Source organism: Notolepis coatsorum (assembly GCF_963971535.1).
Source record: "Notolepis coatsorum genome assembly, chromosome: 5".
Lineage (NCBI taxonomy): Eukaryota > Metazoa > Chordata > Actinopteri > Aulopiformes > Paralepididae > Notolepis > Notolepis coatsorum.
Genome location: NC_140169.1, coordinates 84,817,437 through 84,837,753, shown reverse-complemented (window position 1 = coordinate 84,837,753; position 20,317 = coordinate 84,817,437). Strand labels below are relative to the sequence as shown.

Here is a 20,317-nt window from a genome sequence, read left to right as displayed (position 1 = left end):
TGATGGAAGAAGATCGGTGACTGTCATGCACCAATCAGAGTCAGTACCGAGCAGTAAGAGCCACAGTACCCCCTCGAGAAAAGAGAAGTGGAAGATGGTGTGCCCCTACTGTGAGAAAGAACACTGGCTGTCACAATGTGACCTGTTCACAAAGATGAATGCAGAAGAAGTGAGTCAATGGATAAAGTCCAACAGGCGCTGTTACCGATGTGCGCGCAGTCACATGGCAGCCGAATGCCGCCTAAAGAAAAGGTGCAGTCGGTGCGACGGAGCCCATCTAGACATACTACACGACAGTAACAGAAGACGGCCTTCACCTGCACCATCGAGCGGCACCAAGGCAAGTGTCATGTACATTGACCCCGCCAGCAGCAGCGGCGCCCAAGTGCTCTTAAAGGTATTCCGTGTGACATTGAGCTACCAAGATAAAGTCATGGACACTTACGCCGTCCTTGATGACGGGTCAGAGAAGACCCTTCTGCTCGCGTCCGCTGCGGCCCAGCTGGGACTGCGGGGGAGCGAGAACCAAATGACGATTCGGACAATAAGAAGAGATTTAAAGACGATAAAGGGCGAGAATGTCTCCTTCACTATCGCAGCAAACGGGCAGCCAGAGCGACGGTATAGGATTACAAATGCTTTCACCAGCCAAGAAATAGGACTATCGCAGTACACCTACCCCATCGCCAAGTTGATGGATAAATATGTGCACCTGCGTCAACTACCTATCCCGCTCATAGACGGCGCTACCCCGACCCTGCTGATAGGCTCCGACCATGCAGAACTCATAGTCCCGATTGACCGGGTCCATACAGGACCCCGAGGCTGTCCTGCAGCAGTCGAGACCCGCCTAGGGTGGACACTACAAGGCCCCCTCGCTAAATCTCTCAACCGAACAGCAGCCACTAGCTGCCTCCACTCCAGAACGACAGAAGAAGACACCACTCTCCTGCAGCATGTCGAGAGGCTATGGACACTAGAGACAATGCCCTTTAAGAACGAAAAGAAAGATATTCGTTCTAAAGAAGACATTTACGCCATCAACCTACTCGAGCAAGGGACAAAGAGAGTCACAGTCGGCGGAGTGATGAGATACGCAACTCCACTCCTGAGGCGAGAGGGAATGCCCACCTTTCACGCAAAGAAAGACGCCATGGAGCGCTATCTATTGAACACGGAGCGGCGCCTAGCCAAAGACCCCGCTCAAGAGGGTGTGTACCGCGCTGAGATTGAGAAGCTAATCACAGCGGGACACGTGACAAAGATTGACATTAAAGAGGCCGATCAGACGACCGAATCATGGTACGTGCCGCATCACAAGGTCCACCACAACGGCAAGGATCGCATTGTGTTTAACTGCAGCTACCAGATCGGATCCCAAAATCTGAATAAAGAGCTCTTGCCCGGCCCCACACTCGGCCCCTCCCTACTAGGCGTGCTACTGCGCTTCCGCCAGGACAGGGTGGCTATCAGCGGGGATATCAAAGGGATGTTCCTGCAGGTGGGACTAGTGGAGGAGGACAAGCCCCTGCTGCGGTTCCTATGGAGAGAGAGGATCGGAGATGAGAACCCAGCCATCTACCAGTGGGAAGTACTCCCCTTCGGAACCACATGCAGCCCGTGCTGTGCTACATTTGCACTACAGAAACACGTCGCAGAGGACCCAGCAGCAGATGAAGAGGTCCGACAAAGTGTGAAGAACAGTTTCTACGTGGACAACTGTTTACAAAGCGTTTCGACTCAAGAAGAAGCCGAGGCTCTCCTAATCAAGCTACGCGCCTCCCTGATCAAAGGCGGCTTTGATCTCAGGCAGTGGGCCAGCAGTGACCCGCACGTATTGCGCAGCCTCTCCCCCGCGGACAAGGCTGCCAGCAGCGAAACCTGGATGGCGACCATCCCAGGAGAAGCCCAAGAAATGACACTAGGACTAGTCTGGCGCTTCAAAACAGACTCGCTCCACTATAGACACAAACCCCTGACTCCAGAGCAGGGAAGGTCGACGGCGACACCGACCACCAGACGGAGTGTGTACAGAACACTCGCCAGACAATATGACCCGTTGGGATGTATTCTACCTTACACCACCAGGGCAAAGATGATTGTACGAGCACTATGGGACAAGGACCAGGGCTGGGACGACCCCATACCCGCACACCTTGCCTCAACATGGAGAGAGTGGGAGACGGAACTCCGCTCACTCCCAGGCGTCAATATACGCCGCAGCTACTTCCCATCCACAGTGAGGCCAGAGACATGCAAGATTGATCTACACGTCTTCAGCGACGCCTCCGAAGTAGCCTATGGATCGGTGGCCTACTTGCGTGCCCAAGAGAAGGGAGGAAAGATACACACTGCTTTCATCCTGGCTCGCTCAAGAATAGCCCCACGAAAGCAACAATCTATCCCGCGTCTAGAGCTCTGCGCAGCCCTAGCAGGAGCGCATCTAGCCACGTTAATCCAACGTGAACTCACCATTCTGGTGCACAGAACAATCTTGTGGTCAGATTCCACGACAGTACTCACATGGATCAAGTCTGATTCATGCAGATACAAAGTCTTCGTGGGAGTCAGAGTCACCGAGATTCAAGAGTTAACAGAAGCAGCGAGCTGGCGGTATGTGGACACCAAACACAACCCAGCTGACGTCATCACCCGGGGAATGTCTCTGGATGACCTCACCCGTCGCAACATCTACAGTGACGGACCAGAATTCCTCAAGCTCCCGGAAGAAGAGTGGCCTACGCCCACCCCACGGGAAGCAAGTAACGAGGAGGCTGAGAACAAGAAACCTATGTTCTGTGGACTGAGCACAGTCGCCTCCACAGACCCCAACATAGATGACTGCATTACCCTAGAGAGTGCGCAGCAAACGACATTCCTGTGGCACTACCCAGAGATTCAGTCCACCACTGACATTTCAGCAGCTGACTACGAAGAAGCAGAACTTCTTCTACTACAACGAGCCCAGAGAGACTCGTTCCCCGATGAGCTAGACTGTCTACAGGGAGGAAAGCCCGTCCCATCAGACAGCAGACTGCTCCACCTGGCACCCGAGAGTGACGCCCATAATCTCATCAGAGTGGGTGGTCGCCTGCGGAGAGCCCCCGATCTACCGGATGACATTAAGTACCCGATAGTCTTGAACAGCCGACACAAGGTCACAGAGCTGATCATAAAGAAATACGACGAGGATGTACACCACGCAGGAGCAGAGAGAGTCTTCGCGGAGATCAGACGTCGCTATTGGATACTTCAAGGAAGAGAAGCGGTGCGACGCGTCCAGCGAACCTGTCTAGACTGCCGAAAGTGGCGCGCGCAGCCCAGCATACCACGGATGGCTGACTTACCCCCCTGTCGCCTCCGACTCGGCGACAAGCCATTCCACTCCACAGGCATGGACTGTTTTGGCCCGTTGTATATAAAGAGAGGAAGAGGAACCGAGAAGCGGTGGGGTATTGTATTCAAATGCATGACCACCAGAGCGATACATATCGAGCTCCTTCCGACCATGAGCACAGACTCATTCCTTATGGCCTTCCGAAGATTCACATCACGGAAAGGAAAACCGTCTACATTGTTGTCTGATCACGGGACAAACTTCAAAGGCGGAGAAAGAGAGCTGAGAGAGAGCTTCCAAGCTATGGGCCCAGAACTTAAGACCCACCTAGCTCCATCCCAGATTGACTTCCAGTTTAATCCCCCGAACGCACCCCACTTCGGTGGAACCTGGGAACGAGAAGTACGTTCTATAAAGACAGCCCTGTATGCCGTGCTTGGGGCCCAGACTGTGGCGGAGGAAGTCCTAATGACAGTCCTCACGGAGATCGAGGGAGTATTGAACTCAAAACCCCTCGGTTACGTCTCCAGTGATGTAGCAGATGTCGACCCAGTCACCCCCAACACACTCTTAATGGGGCGGCTGGACCCCGCGCTACCCCAGACAATGTACAGGCCTGAAGAAGCGAACGGCCGAAGAATGTGGAGGTACAGTCAAGTACTAGCTGACAAGTTTTGGAGCAGCTTCCTACTCCACTACCTACCGTCTCTACAGACCCGCCAGAAGTGGGTAAAAGAGAGAGACAATTTGACAGAAGGAACAGTCGTCATGATTATCGACCAGTCACTACCCAGAGCTATGTGGCCGGCTGGCCGCGTAAGCAAAGTGATCACCGGTGCCGATGGCAAGGTCCGAGCAGCTGAAGTACTCGTCCAAGGGCGAACTTACACACGACCCGTGGCGAGGCTAATAGAACTGCCCCGACTCCCAGATACTATCGATGATGACCATGACCCCATGACTTTGTGAGTTGACTGACCCTTACAGCGGACCTTGAGTGGTAGACAGTGCGGTTAATCTGTCTCTGCTTAGCTAATTAGGTGGGACTAATTAGGGGGCGGCTGTTGTGAAGGATCAGATTAAACCGAATATATATATTTATTTATGGATATATATTTAATAGTATTTGTATATCGTTTGATATCCCCTGTATATTCCTTGTACAATATGCACTGAATATCCATTTAGTCTACTAAACAGCCCATAATAGTTTCATTCTACCATTGGACGAGAACCTGGCGCCAGCAGCCATACCCCTAGGTTCAAGTTCAATCGTGCCGACCAACATGTCGTGGCAAGCCCGGTTCCGCGTAGGAATACGTCTGGCGAAATACGAATGGTACTATTTGTTCACAGCGCATATATATATGGCGCAAGTAAAGTAGAACTTTCTTTTAGTCCATTAGTTCTTTACCCTCCAACCTAGTAACAGACGCGAAGCCTCACCCACGACGCACGTGTGGTGCAGTAAGGCCTACTTGGCCTCAGAATAGGCATTGAGATATCGTGTGGATTAATAGTTGAATTGTCATAGTTTGGCACTATACCGTCGAGTTGGACGTATTTCTATTAAGCTAATAATAGTCTATTATGTATGGTGCATCGTTCGGTTAGAGTTATAAAGTGAGCAGCACCCCCATCGTTCCTGACGTTATCTGGAGTCTTAACCAGGCTGGGCAGACCACTTGTGGTGCTTGCATCCGAGGAGCTCCGGGCCAGGACGAGTGGACCTGTACATTGGATTACTTTACCCGGATGACGGCGAGCCTTCCACGGCTTGGATTATCTACATGCTTTGGGTGCTTTGATTATTCCATGGATAACGGCCAACACTGCTGAGTGTTGGAACTACCCCCCGGAGAGGAGTTCAGGTGAGACGGCGCTCTACACCAGTGAGGTCGCCTCACGTCTCTCCGTTGTGGACCGGCAGCTACCGTCCACCAGAGGGTCCAGCTGTATTCATCTGCGGACGAGGTTCTGTGGGCATCGTGTTCAGGACTCTGAATTCTCCCAAGAAATCATCGGCCAGATGGGATACCGCCAGCGGCTCTTCTAACCCCCCCTCCTACTGTCTTACAACCAGCGGGACCCCCCCCCCCCCTTAGTGTATCCAGCTATAATCATTTAAGTACCATCGCTATAGTTCCCTAAAGAACCGGGTTGTATACTTACTCCCTGCGTAACCAGAGATTGGACATTCAATGTTGATTTACCTACGAATACTCATTTGCCATACAAGTGCATTTCAAATCATAAATGTCATCAAGTGAACGTTGTATATACCCTTTGCTATATAAAATATTCGATTTGTACATTTGTGTGGACTTCGTTTCATCAGGTGGGAAAGTGTTCATCATATCTATATCATGTACTGGATGGCCAGAAGTTAAAGTACAAGAGGTAGTGGTTTAATAATACCATACTCAGTTACAATTACAGTTTGTCTTGTTTGCTGATACCAATTTTTTTTGCTCTGGAAATAATTTAAAGGAACTAGCAGAATATATTGTGTATGAAATGACAAAGCTAAAGAAATGGTTTGATGTAAATAAGAATCACTGAATCTGAAAAAAACGAAATTTATGATTTTTGGCAATTGAAAACTAGATGGAGTTGATATAGAGAGAGTTAATGAATTTCGTTTTCTTGGTGTGATTATGGATGATAAATTAACATGGAAATCGCACATAGCACACGTTAAAAAAAAGATGTCCAAGAGTATTTTTGTTATGAATAAAGTAAAGGATGTGTTAGACTCGGGGTGTCAAACTCATTTTCACAGAGGGCCACATCAGCATTATGGTTGCCCTCAAAGGGCCAAAGACCGTATAAATGTTAATGTAATATAAAATAAATGTAGCTACACATTTACATATTGTTAAACATGGTGTTTCTGTATTTATTACTTATTCAAGTTATACATATTGCATATTCATTTGCATAAATATAAAAATATATGTTAGCTTATGTTATTTTAACAAATTATTTTAGTTTATCAGAACCCCATATTACTCCACCAATCAATGATCAAACCATTCAAGTAAATAACAAAGAAGAATATCATCAAATACAAGCTATGACATTAAGTTTGTTCAAAACCTTTTTGTCACAGTCAAGAGGGGCAGAACTAACAAGTGTGAGCTGCAAAGAACACGTGGGACAGATGTAGCAGATGTTACAAAATCAAATGGCTGCACACAACCTTGCAGAGGCCATACATCCAACTAATGGAAGATTTACATCTTGTTTACATCAGGGTCCCCCATTTTCAATTCGTAATGAAATTGCTATTATGTGTCTGCATGAACACACAACTGTAACTGTACTCAAAAATAACAAAATAAGGGTTGTCTCAGTTCACAACTATATTGGTCAAGTTTTGGGTGGGACTTGTTTGCATCCCTACAGCTTCTTATTCAATTGAGCGAGATGCTCGGTTATGTCACACAGCCAGCTTGCATCTGACAGTTCAGACAATATTTCTTCAACCCTTTGTTACCTATTCCGCCTGGATCTTTTTTGTATTTTGGGCTGTAAAATTGTCAAAGAATGTCTGAGGAGTAAGTGCTTTTGGCTTTTTTCCTTTGTTACCTCAGATGTTCAACATACATGTATGTGTAAGAATGTGTAATAACTAAAGCTGTCAAAGTTAAAGCTTTATTAACGCATTAACCCACAATTATTTTAACACTGCTATTTTTTAACCCAATATTAATGTACAAAAAAAAAAAAAAAAAAAAATTATCTGAGCTCTTGGGGGGCCACATCAAATGACGTGGCGGGCCGGATTTGGCCCGCGGGCCGTGAGTTTGACACCTATGTGTTAGAGTATGAGGCAATGAGAACACTCTACTGTTCACTCATCTCACCTTATATCAGTTATTGTATTGAAGTGTGGGGGAATACTTATAGGACCAATATAAAACCATTATATATACTACAGAAGAGGGCCATAAGAATCACACATAAAGTAAGTTATCGAGAACACACAAATACATTATTTATTAAATCTAGAATAATTAAACTTGAAGATATGGTTAAGTTACAAACAATGTTAATTATGTTTAGGGCAAGAAATAATACACTGCCAGAAAAACTACAAAATCTTTTTCATTTAGAAAGTGAGTTTAGTAGGAGAAAATACAATTTTAAACATCAGTTTGCACGTACCACACTTAAACAGATGTGTCCATCAGTTATTGGTGTAAAGTTGTGGAATTCTCTCCATAGCGAGCTTAAGGGAAGTAATAGTGTTTATCAATTAAAAAAAAATTATAAAAAATAAATATTTAGTCAGTATGAAAATCAAATGTGATATGAATAGTGAAATCTTTTCTTTTTTTTCTCTCTTTCTTTTATTCTTTATTATTATTATTATTATTTAATTTTTTCTTTGTTTAACTGTGGATTGTGAGTTTCTGTATAATGGTATAAATTATTATTTGTATAAATTAGGTTGTACGCCGACCATTAAAAAAATACTTTTTTAGTTTAGGAATAAGGGGTAGGTAACTATAAGATTTATTCTTCTTCCTGCTCCTTTTGTCCATGGAATGTTATTTATGATTGTGTAATGAACTCTGATTGTATGATTCCATGTGGCAAATAAAAACTCTGAATCTGAAAAAACTTAACATTAATATTGATAACGACGTTAATTTCACGCCATACGCTCACAGTATACATCGTAATTATGACCAAACAGATACCGAACCAGATTGGAACGTTAAATTAGGTGGACAGAGACTTTATCAGGGGTCTATTCCGAGTTGAACTAGAAGCTAGCACGCTGAAGCTAACTAATAGACTGGACTCGCTCCAAGAAGAAATAGCTAGCGCAACCATGCGGCTCTCGGGAGTGGAAGAGGAGATGGCCACGGTGAAGGCTAGCGCTGAGACCAACTCCACCGAAATCTCGGTTATATAAGAGAAGCTGCTTGGTTATGAACATAAGATGGCTGACCAGGGGGAGCTCCAGTAGCTCACCGCGTACCGCGAGTGCTATTTCGGCGCCGTGGACAACCGTGCTCGTCACGGATCTGGGGCTGAGCGCGTTCGAATCCCGGACGGCAGCCGTGCCTTTCCCAGAGTGTCTTCCCCCCCATCTGAACCCTTTCAGCCTGCTTCTGTCGGTCGAACTTGACCAAGTATGAATGCGATGAAAAAAGTGATAAACGCTAAAAAGAACCAGCTGACTGGTCAAAGTTTAAAAAAAAAAGATGGCTGACCAGACGACCGGAATAGAAGGTGCAACATCAGAATATGCGGCTTGCGCGAAAACTTCGAGGATGATGCGCCGATTCATTACCTAGAACGGATGATCCCCCATTGGTTTCCGACCGTCATCCTCCCGGAGATTGAGCGGGCGCATAGAATATACAGGAATGGTCCCCCGGAGAAGGGCAAACGTCCACGCGCCTTTATATTCTGCTGCCTGCGGTTCACTACACGCCAGACTATTCTCCAAGAGGCCAGGAAACACCCTCCAACTTAGATTCTCTGCAGATTTCAGCGACTACACCGCCGGGCGTCGCAGGGCCTTCTCTAAGGCTATGGGATTCGCTCGTGAGAAGGGCATCAAGGTTTACTTACTATACCCTGCAACTCTGAAAGTCAAGATGGGCCGCGGAGTTGTTTCCTGCAACCGCCTGTTCACGTCGCCGACCGAGGCGGAGAGTTTCCTTCGACGTGGCACGACGGCCCCCCCGGCCGAGGGAGGCGAGCTGGCCCCGGTGGAGCAGGCTACGGGCATCGGGGAATAACAGGCCCCGGAGCCTTGGTATGCTAAGTACGAGCTGTGCTTATTTTACGGCTCTCCAAGCTAACACTAACGTTACCACTCGCCTACCGCAGCTTTTCGGACCAACAGAACGGTAACACTCAAGGTTTATCTACGCTGTATTATTCCAGGAACGGGTATGCATACTGACTATTTTCAAGTGTAATTCAGACGACCTGTGTTTTTAACGTATCTGCTTTTTTATTGTCTGAACATTGAACTTCGCATAGATTGTTATGCATATTGTCTTTTTTCAAGTTTCACTCAGACAAACTGTGTTTCACAAGTTTCATTATTGTATTTATTATTTTATAATTCTTTGAGGAACAGAGGAGTAAACAAGTGACTCACTTGTTTACTCCTCTGTTCCTCAAAAAATTATAAATAGAATAATCCAAAGGCAGCTCTTCTCCTCTGGTCTGGTCTTACTTCTTACTTAGTCCTTTCCGTTAGTCTGTGTGCACACTGCACATCAGAACACCTGCACATCAGAACACTGAACATCAGAACACTGCACAACAGAAAAGAGTAACTTGTTTACTCCTGTTCCTCAAAAAAATTATTAAATAATAAATAGAATAATCCAAAGGCAGCTCTTCTCCTCTGGTCTGGTCTTATAGGCTCTTAGCTCTTAGTCATTTCTGTTAGTCTGTGTGCACACTGCACATCAGAAAATAATCACGTTTACTATCTGCTCCTCAAAAAAATTAAAGAATAAATAAAGGTATCCAAAGTCAGCAGAAGCCACTTCTCCTCTGGTCTGGTCCGCTTCTTCTGGGAAACAACAGAGTAGAATAGAATAGAGTAATTAGTCATTAATCTTCTAACATCAGATTTTTGCCAAGTTCAAAACACACATGTTTGTGTTACGGTTAATACTGTAGTCTTGAAACTGTCTTGGTCTAGAAAATACAAACACGACTAAACAAAATTATGTTAATATTAGCAGTTCTACAACTGATAAAAACAAGCTCTTAATGATTTAGATGATAATTCCTAATGAGTGACAGACAGTATAACACGTACATATCTGATCAGGAACATATCGGATATGTTACCTTATCTTTCCCATCTGTCCTTCTCAGTTCTCCAGTGGTTGTACACCTTGTCCAGGCTGATGGTGGTGGCACCGTCTGTGTCTGCTTGCAGCCTTGACTTGATTCGCATCAACTCGTCCGTCTATTTGCACAAACTGCACCAGCCATTCAGTCTTAACACATTCCCTGCCACCACTTTGATCATCTTATACCATTCTCTGCCAGTACTGTAAGTCTATGGAGATGTTCACCTTCTTTGCAGGGCTATAACTTTTTAAATTGTATTGCTAAATTGACATTACTATGGCCCATTCAACATCGATTATCTATCGTTCAGGATGTAGGAACGTTTTACTTTTTCATTCACACATTCATACGAAAATACCGTCTAGAGTATAAATATGTTTTTATCGTTTTCTGCAGTAATTCCTAGATTAGATTATCAAATGCCGTTTGATACCGATCAACGCTATATTAAAAATGTCAACTGTACATGGTCCTAAACGTTATGACTGATCATGCGCGGGTGAACGGGGGGGGGGGGGGGTCGTTTATAATTCCGTGATCGTCGTTAAATGCTTCATGTAGTATAGGTGATATATAGATCAGAGCAGTTTGTATGGATAATAATAATCAAAAACGTTGAAACTCACGGCAGCTTCCTCTTAGCGATGGGGGATGATACTGGAGCAAACAGATCCCAGTTATGTGATGGGGATCGAGGCGATCCATTTCCGGTTTGTATAATACTAATATACGCCCAAATCATGTGGATTATTGAGTTATGGCAACGATCCATATCCACGGTGTGTGTCTTGAGTCCCGCGACGATAAACGAGTGGCCTGACGGATTTAGGGGACGGACCGAGCTCCAACGAGCATATCCGGTTTGGCAACTCGCCGATCAGCCACCAGGTGGCAGTATTGAAGCGTTGCAGAGTTGTGCTGGCTCAGACAGCATCTGACAAGGCTCCGTGAGTGAAATATGAATACCATGGCGAAAATATGAAATATGATCAGAATAACGTTGTACGCCGTGATCTGGCAGAATTCGCATGAACTTGAAACCCGTTGTATGACGTTTCTGGCGGAGAAAGTGTTAAAAGAGAGCACTTTCCTCTCCTTACTTTGGCTGGGTTTGCGGTGTGAGTCGTGTAGGAGGCTGACTGACTAGTCGTCATTATTATTTTACTGTCTCGCACTCGCCCGTCCACTACGCTGCGGATTCAGGATGCGCCAAACGTTTAGGCAAATCACAGATGGCGATACTAAAACGTCTCTGTGGTGCCACGCAATAGGTTGGATCGTGTGAATTACGTGCATCCAAACAAACGTCTTTTATTTTTTTTACACAAACGTTTGTGCGCGACAGATTTCAGATGTGCACGGGAGCGTTTGGCCATGTGCGCGCACGCACAGCTTAGAGGGAACATTGCTCAAGACAGAGTTTCAAATGATGTGCAATACCGACCGCAAGGCGGCGGTATTGGATGTTTGCGATCTCAGACTCATTCCCAATGATAACACAGGCTCCCTCGATGGATTATGAATGGGAATATCGAATAAAAGAAATAACGATAGAAAACCTGACTTTTCTTGGGGTTGGCGAGTTAACCCGACTTTATTCGTGAGTGGCGTCCAATGAGTTAATCAATCATTTTGGAACATGGAGTGTTTTATTATAACAATGAGTGAGACATAGTGCAGTAACAACATCTTATGTAGCGATTGAAAAAAAATTTATAAAAAAAAGGATAATACACCATTTTAGTATACAGTATAGGCACATAAGAAAAAAACATTTTATCTTAAGATTTTCTATTTGAAATGAGGACCGTGTAGAGACTCAACCACACACACAATTATATGAAATAAACACATGTAGTGGTTGATTCTACAAGGTCTTCATTTGACACCACCCTGCAAATGAGGACCTTGTAGACCCAAGCGCTAAATTACATGTTTGTTCCATGTAATTGTACAGTATGTGGTTGAGTCTACATGGTCCACATTTCAAATGATCAGAAATCTGATGTTAGTGCATCAGTTCAACCAAAATTGTATTATATATATTCCCCCCCTTATCCAGAGTGCCATCTATCCATCCAGATACAGGGTTCCCGCAGGGTATTAAAAAGTCTTACATTTAATAATCCAAATTTTTGGCTTTAAAAAAGTCTTAAAATATGATTTTGATCAGGTCCTAATAATGTATTGGAATAGGAAGTTATTTCTATGTAGCGACAACTTCTCTGTAGAGTTTAAATGCGTTTGGGGGAATTGTCCAGGCTGCAAAGTAAACATTAAAATAAGATTAATATGGAAATAAATCAACATTATACAGCAGCCCCTGGTGAGAACTTATCAGAGAACACCCAGCTATAGCAACTGTGCCTAGCAACCAAACTTGAGCTAGCGTCAGTCAGAGCCTGAGGTAAAGAGAAATTCTGTTAGTGTGTTGCGATCATAAAACCTTAAAACCTTTACTTTTGTAACTATGGGGAAGTATTATTTGTAACATAGTAATTTTCCAGTATGGTCATGAAATAGGCATTACAAATGTCTCATGTATGAACTATTTTCTACTAAAATACACCCCAGTTCATTATTAACTCTAACATGCACTAATAATTCACCGTCCACCTCCTCCCACACTGTGCAACATCCTACCCCTCAAGTGCAATATCCACAGTGCAATACCCACTGTGATTATTTGTGTATTGTTATTTTGTATATTGTACAGTATTGTAACATTGTCTTATTGTATAGTATTTTATGTTTCTTGTATATTATTTTATGTTTCTGTATAGTATTTTATGTTTCTTTTATTACTTGCACCTTAAGTTTGAGTCCCAAATCTTGTTGTATGCAAATATAATGACAATAAAGTACAATCTAATCGAATCTAATTATGGCGGGTGTACTTCGGTAGAAAATAGTTCCAACATAAAACTGCTCACAAGAAAGTTTGTGTATTATCTGTAACCAGATCATGATTTCTGGACAGAGACATTGCTTTTGAGTTTTTCAAAATGTTGTGCCGTTTTGAGCTCCACAAACCGTGTGCCGTTCAGCTCCATTGTATTGGAGTGATGGCAGGTATCTCTACGGCAGATCTCTCCAAAACTAGGCAAATCACACCGAAACGATCTGGATGGATAGATAAGCACTCTAGGTAAGGGCCCTCTAACATTCAGGTCACAGGCAAAATTTTTGTTTGCTCCAGGGTTCAGCTCAGATACACTTCCCACAACCCTGATCCAAACAATATTTCACTGACGTTTCTATTTAAACAGAACGTTTCATGGAGGGGGTTAACGAGTCAAAATTAACAAGGTATTTTCATTGCAACATCGGTATTGTAAATTAATACAATAGATATACAGTACTTAGATACAATACTTAGATATTAGGTTTATCAGTTGATTTTACACTTACTGCAGCTGAAATACGGAAAATGTGCTATTTGCCGATTTATAAAAAGGTAAATTCAATAAAGCTCTTGTTTTAAATGAAAGCAAACAGGATTTACCCTCTCACACACAACAGCAATATGCGTTCTGTACATAGCAACATCATTGCAACATCATTTCAACATGACAACATAGACATTCTAAAAGTGTATTTCCCCTTGCAATGTTTGCCAATACAATAGTTAGTTAGTAGATCCTATATCAGCATCAAAAGGGGACACTACATCAATCCTCCTGGTTTGGTTCATGGACACACTAGATGGGTCATGTCATTTAGACCAAAAGCTCCCTCCTCCTGTTTAACCCTTACTTAACCAGGCATCTTGACACAGAACACATTGTTATTTGCAGTAATAGCCTGGGCAGGGTTACATTATACTGTAAATTCACACCTGGGAACTGCCCGCTCAGTGCAACCACACTCTGTTGGCCACTGAGCAGCTCCACTGGAGCAGTTGAGGGTTAAGTGCCTTGCTCAAAGGCACTTTAACATTTACATTTTCCATGGACAATGTTTTCCCAACAGCTCTGGGGGGGTTCCACCAGCGACCTTCCCGTCACAATGCGTCACATGCTGGCTTCTCTAATAATGAGGCTGCCGCCACTATTTCTTAACTTGGAGAGCTCCCAGCGCCCCTCTCCACACAGCTTCAACACGATGTCATGGTACTGGTAGGAACACAAACACACAGTATTCAAACTTAATTCAGACAAAATACATTATTTCTAACGCTTTTTCACATGCAGTAAAGACCCCATAAGCAAAACCACAAGTGTAAAAACGAGTTACAAATACAAGTTTTAGCACCGCTCTGTGCCTCCTCACGCAGCTTGTAACCAATGAAGTTGGACGACGTGACAAACGAGATAGTCGTGAGAGATGTTCAGTAATACATTTAGTCTCACAGCTATAGCGCTCTTCAACGTCTTTGAATGAAATGTGTGAACTACTGTGCGTTTAAGAACTGACCCAGGTTCAGTATGTACGAGTGCTTAGCGTACCTTCTCTAAGCTGCTGCGGTGTCCTAAACTGACCAGGGTCATCCCCTGCTGTTTACAGGCTCGGTACAGCTGGCCTTCTGTCTCCTCTGTTAGTGCACTGGTGGCCTCGTCCAACACTGGGGGAGACACCAACAACAACAACAACAACACCGTACAAATATTATACAAGAACGACACCGACACACAATGGTTGAAGGGAGCGAGGAGACGCAGAGATCTAAAATAAAGGCTCTTAAATGTTTTCATATCCTCTAAAACAGTGCTGGTGTTGTACACGATCAGGAGAACGTTCATCTACACATACAGTCGTCTACTACAGTGTGTGAAGGGAATTAGACGGATGTAGAACAGACCTGCGTATTTGGGCTGGAGGTAGAAGAGACGAGCAAAGCAGAGCCGCTGCATCTCCCCAGGAGACAAAACATCATACCTGCAATCAATCAATCAATCAATAAATCAAGCTGCATCTCCACAGGAGACAAGACATCATACCTGCAATCAATCAATCAATAAATCAAGCTGCATCTCCCCAGGAGACAAAATATCATACCTGCAAACAATCAATAAATCAATAAATCAAGCTGCATCTCCCCAGGGAGACAAAACATCATACCTGCAAACAATCAATAAATCAATAAATCAAGCTGCATCTCCCCAGGGAGACAAAACATCATACCTGAAAACAATCAATAAATCAAGCTGCATCTCCCCAGGGAGACAAAACATCATACCTGCAAACAATCAATAAATCAATAAATAAAGCTGCATCTCCCCAGGGAGACAAAACATCATACCTGCAAACAATCAATAAATCAAGCTGCATCTCCCCAGGGAGACAAAACATGATACCTGCAATCAATCAATCAATAAATCAAGCTGCATCTCCCCAGGGAGACAAAACATCATACCTGCAAGAAGCAATCAATCAATAAATCAAGCTGCATCTCCCCCATATGTATATTTCTCTCCCACCCACCCACCCCCTCCTAATGTACAGTCCCCTCCCCATTATGTATATACTCTGTCAGGATCTATGGGTAACAGTACTGTATATTTGAATACCGTTTATGTCACAAATGTATCAGTACTAAATACCTGTATGTCCCTATGCCATAAATGTATGTTGTGTATGTCATAATGTCAATATGAATTGAAAATGGGGGACCCTGATGTAAACAAGACAAACGTCTTTCTCTGGTCTGCATCCCCTTAACAATTGTGTGTATTGAGCCGTACTGTATTGTACCCATTCTGTAATCTGTTAAATAAAGTTTTCATTCATTCCCCAGGAGACAAAACATCATACCTGCAATCAATCAATCAACCAACCAACCAACAAACCAATCAAGCTTTATTTATATAGCTTATACAAATCTGCAATGCCACACACTTTACAAGCATCAAAATAAGGTATTTAAAATAAATTACAAGATCATGTAAAGTGTGTAAAATATACAATTAATGGAGGGTAAAGCCAGCGTATGAATATAATATATATTATAGTCTTACCAGTTCCAGTCCACTTTCTCATCCAGTCCTCCTGTCCTCTTCAGGAGACCAGACTGGAACAGAGGACAGATGTTACAGGTCTTCAGAATACACTTTCTTCTCCAAAGGACATGAAACAGACTTTGTTTTGCCACTTGGCCACATCAGTAAGAAGTTAATTCAGAATTTCATCTACTAATTTAACTTGTATGCAACGAAAGTAACTTTTTTTTTATCCACTTTTTCTCCTTATTTTTCTCCCATCCCAATTTCATGTTTCCAATTGTCCCCTCCTCTGTCTTGAACATTGCTCGACTATGCCCCCCACTGGTCGGTTGTAGAGAGGATAGAAGCCTTGCATCACGTGTCCCCTCCGGTACACGAGGAGGCAGCCTGTCACATCTTTTCACCTGCCAGCACGGACTCTCAGTGGCGAGGTGTAACGCGTGGGAGGCTCACACTACCCCCGCTACTTCCCGTCTCTGCTGTGCAGGCGTCCCCCAACCGACCTGTAGGAGTCGCTGTCCACAACGTCCAAATCCCCACCCATCGACTTCCACCCTCTAACGCTGCCAATTGAGTTAGTATGACGGCTGGGCCAAGCCGGAGGCAACGCTGACACCCGACGAACTGGCTACTTGTTAAAGTAATTTCATTTAAAACCTTTATTTATTCTCGAAGAGACATTGAGGTTTCCCTCCTTTCCAAAGCTGTCGAGATTATAGGCAAAAAAAACACAAAATAAAAGATAAAGGAAAATGTTATCAGTTTAGATAATTAGACATTGAATAAATAGGACAAAAACAGATGGAAAAAAACATCAAAATGAAAAACAGTTATGGTACGAGTATTGATTTTTAGTGTGAGTTGAAGATCATTCCAAGAAGATTAAACCTTAACCCTTTCACTGCCACACGACAGCCGGTTAACCCTTTCACTGTGCCACTACAGAAGGTTAGCCCTTTACTATCACACAACCGACGGCGATGCTCCATTATTAGCATCATTAGCTCCTGATGCTAATGATGGAGCATCGCCGTCGGTTGTGTGATAGTAAAGGGTTAACCTTCTGTCGTGTGGCAGTGACAGAGTTAATGGCTGACTTTCCAAGTTCCGTCTATCGCCAGTAATACATCTGAGAGCAGTGTCTAGACTAGAGCTTTAAGAGTAAATAGAGCAGCATTTCTATAAATCACATCTCCATAATCCAAGACAGCTTGAATGGCCCTCTTTCTGCTAATCATTGGGAAGCTGGTTCCGTTTCTGTACAAGAAGCACATTTTTCACCGCAGTTTACTGGCAAGATTGTCTATAATATATGGTATTAAATGTACGTTTCTCATTAAGCCAGATGCCAAGATAGTACTAACTAGTACAATTGATGGTAGACTTACAAGACAAAGAGATGTTTTATAAGCATTTGCCTAGTGGCTGGTAATAATTCCAAACACTTTGTCCCAGATACTACATAAATACATAGTACAACATATATACTAGGGCTGTCCCCGACTAATGATTTGGATGGTCGACTATGATTGGCCAAAATTTGCCGATAGTATATATTATAGAATATATACCGGTAATATTTTTAATATTTCTTTTAAATTTCTTTTAAATTTGTTATCATTCCATTTGGGCTGTGGGGGTGCTTAATGTCTGAAGGAGTCGACTGAAGGCTTCTTGTTCTCTGCAAAAGCATGAAATTGGTCCACTGATGGATACATCTTGATATTTGTCTAGTCGTGTGTTCATGATTAGATGGGTGAAATCCTCTTTCAGTGCCTCTGTGCCTGTTTTCGTAGGCAGTTAGCCTCTGGTATGCGTGCCATTAGCGTTAGCCACGCTTCTAGGCCTCTTTTCTTTTGGAAAGAATGATAATTTTTTTTATTTATTTTTTAATATTTTTTTTTTTTTTAATGTTATATTCGACTAAGAGGTTGGCCAGTCGACTACGGCTCATTTCGACCGATTAGTCGACTAATCGACTAATAGGGGTCAGCCCTAATACATATGTATTATTTTTTGCAATATATTTATAATAGAAGCAATATTCAACACATTTACTCACCACTCCTGCGAGTTCCAGGCATTGTATGATTCTCTCATCATCCACCGACCCTAGACGGGTCAATTAATGGTCAGTAGCAGCTCTTCCAGTAGTACAGTACTATTGTTAACCCTTTCACTACCACACTACCAAAGGGTTAACCCTTTCGCTGCCACACGACAAAGGGTTAACCCTTTCACTACCACACTACAGAAGGTTAACCCTTTCACTACCACACTACAGACGGTTAGTGAAAGGGTTAACACACATATCATTTAACATCCAGGCCCCAGTTTCCCAAAGAAACACATTTTGGCACCATTTTATGTTTGTCCATCAATGGCCCCAAGGTCATCTTAGCACTTAAACAGACACTGTAATGAAGGCTTTTGATGTGTGCCTGAATAAAAAGTGCAATGAAAGTATTTTGTAATTTTTTGCATTAAAAAAGGTGCATTTGATAACATTTGTATGTAGAGTAATCATAACAAATTTAATAAAAAAATATACATCCACAGAGATTTTAGAAAGGTACAGAATAAAAGTATTGCCCCCCCCCCCCTCCCAAATGATTGATTAATAAATTTATAATTTAAAATGTTTTGCCGGTCCAAAAATAATGTTGTTTACATTTTGCATGCATGCATCCCCACATGGAATGCACCTGATTGGATAAATTACATGCTGCTACTCTAGTGTGACATCTAGTGATGTCACCTCTAGCACATTTAACTTTAGAATGTTGCTTATTTCACTTTAGTAGAACTCGTCTCAGTCTTACCTCTATCTAAAGTCACCTACAAGTAAAGCTAATGACCACTGCTGCCCCTGTTGTTCGCTGTCAACGCCACCATTCCTCCCAGGTGGCAGGCTCCTCATTCACTTCCATTCATTTTGGGGACCACGTCTAAATATCATACTTCTGAAGTATAAACATACTACTGCTGTGCAGGTTTTAATAAAACACAATTCTGAGTCAAATATGTATTACTTTTGAAAAATAAAAGCAGGTTTTGAGTGTGCTGTGTATCTTTGCCTTGCATGGAATATTTGGAGAGTGGTTACCATGGTTACGTGATGCCTTTATGAAATAAAGATTCTAAACAGTCTGTGAAAAGTTGACACTTGGTCAAACTACACCTTAAGTGAGAAATAGTTCCTGATCATTTGAAAATGACAACATTACTTAAAAAAAACAAGTACCTTAGACACAGAAAAATATATTACACAGAATAATATTGCTGTATAGTTTGTTTATACTTCAGACATATTATAATTTAGACATGGTCCCCAAAATTAATGGCAGTGAATGAGGAGCCTGACATCTGGGAGGAATGATGGTGTTGACAGCAGTGGTGACTAGTTTACTATGTACAGTAGATTACTTTAGATGGAGGTAGGACTGCGGAAAGTAAGTTCTACTAAAGTAAAATATCCCTTTAACCCTTTCAAGTGAAAATGCCTTGGAACATTATCTCTGCATTCCATATTGAAATGATCGAAGTCTGTTGCTTTCAATGACCAGTAGCCATTGTTACTGTAAATCATCATTAGATGTAAACTTTATCTCTCATGTGAGATTGTACAGCTGGTGCTTCTGGGAAACCTGTGCCACTGATAAAAAACAATGATCCATATGCATGAGCCAAACATCAAACCCAGAGCATCACTACTATTCAAACACACTTCATGAATAAGCTCTGGAAGACCTCCTGCATCGTCCCGGTGCCCAAGAAGGGACGACCCAGCACCCTCAACGACTACAGGCCAGTCGCTCTGACGTCACACATCATGAAGACGTTCGAGAGACTGGTCCTGCAACACCTCAAGCCCCTGGTGTGTGACTCCCTCGACCCCCTGCAGTTTGCATACCAGGCAAACATCGGTATGCACACCTGGAGAAGCCGCGCAGCTCAGTGAGGATTATGTTCTTTGATTTCTCCAGTGCCTTCAACACCATCCAGCCGTCACTGCTAGCGGAGAAGCTCTCTGTGATGCAGCTGGAGCACGGCTTGGTGGCCTGGATCAAGGACTACCTCACTGAGAGACCGCAGTATGTCAGACTAAAGGACAGTCAGTCTGACGTACTGGTGAGCAACACCGGTGCCCCCCCCCAAGGAACTGTGCGGTCACCCTTCCTCTTCACCCTCTATA

General features: G+C 43.4%; 1 protein-coding gene across 1 annotated transcript in view; it reads right to left on the bottom strand.

Moving 5' to 3' along the window:
- Positions 1–11,850: 11,850 nt before the first annotated feature.
- Positions 11,851–20,317, bottom strand: part of abcd4 (ATP-binding cassette, sub-family D (ALD), member 4) — a 47,126-nt gene continuing 38,659 nt past the window's right edge. Inside the window, exons 15-19 of the mRNA XM_084314576.1 lie at positions 18,185–18,234; positions 16,138–16,190; positions 14,982–15,058; positions 14,629–14,744; positions 11,851–14,295 (exon numbers count right to left, since the gene is read on the bottom strand). Coding sequence (XP_084170702.1) covers positions 14,194–14,295; positions 14,629–14,744; positions 14,982–15,058; positions 16,138–16,190; positions 18,185–18,234 — 398 coding nt within the window. The 3' untranslated portion in view covers positions 11,851–14,193. The remainder of the gene's footprint in view (positions 14,296–14,628; positions 14,745–14,981; positions 15,059–16,137; positions 16,191–18,184; positions 18,235–20,317) is intronic.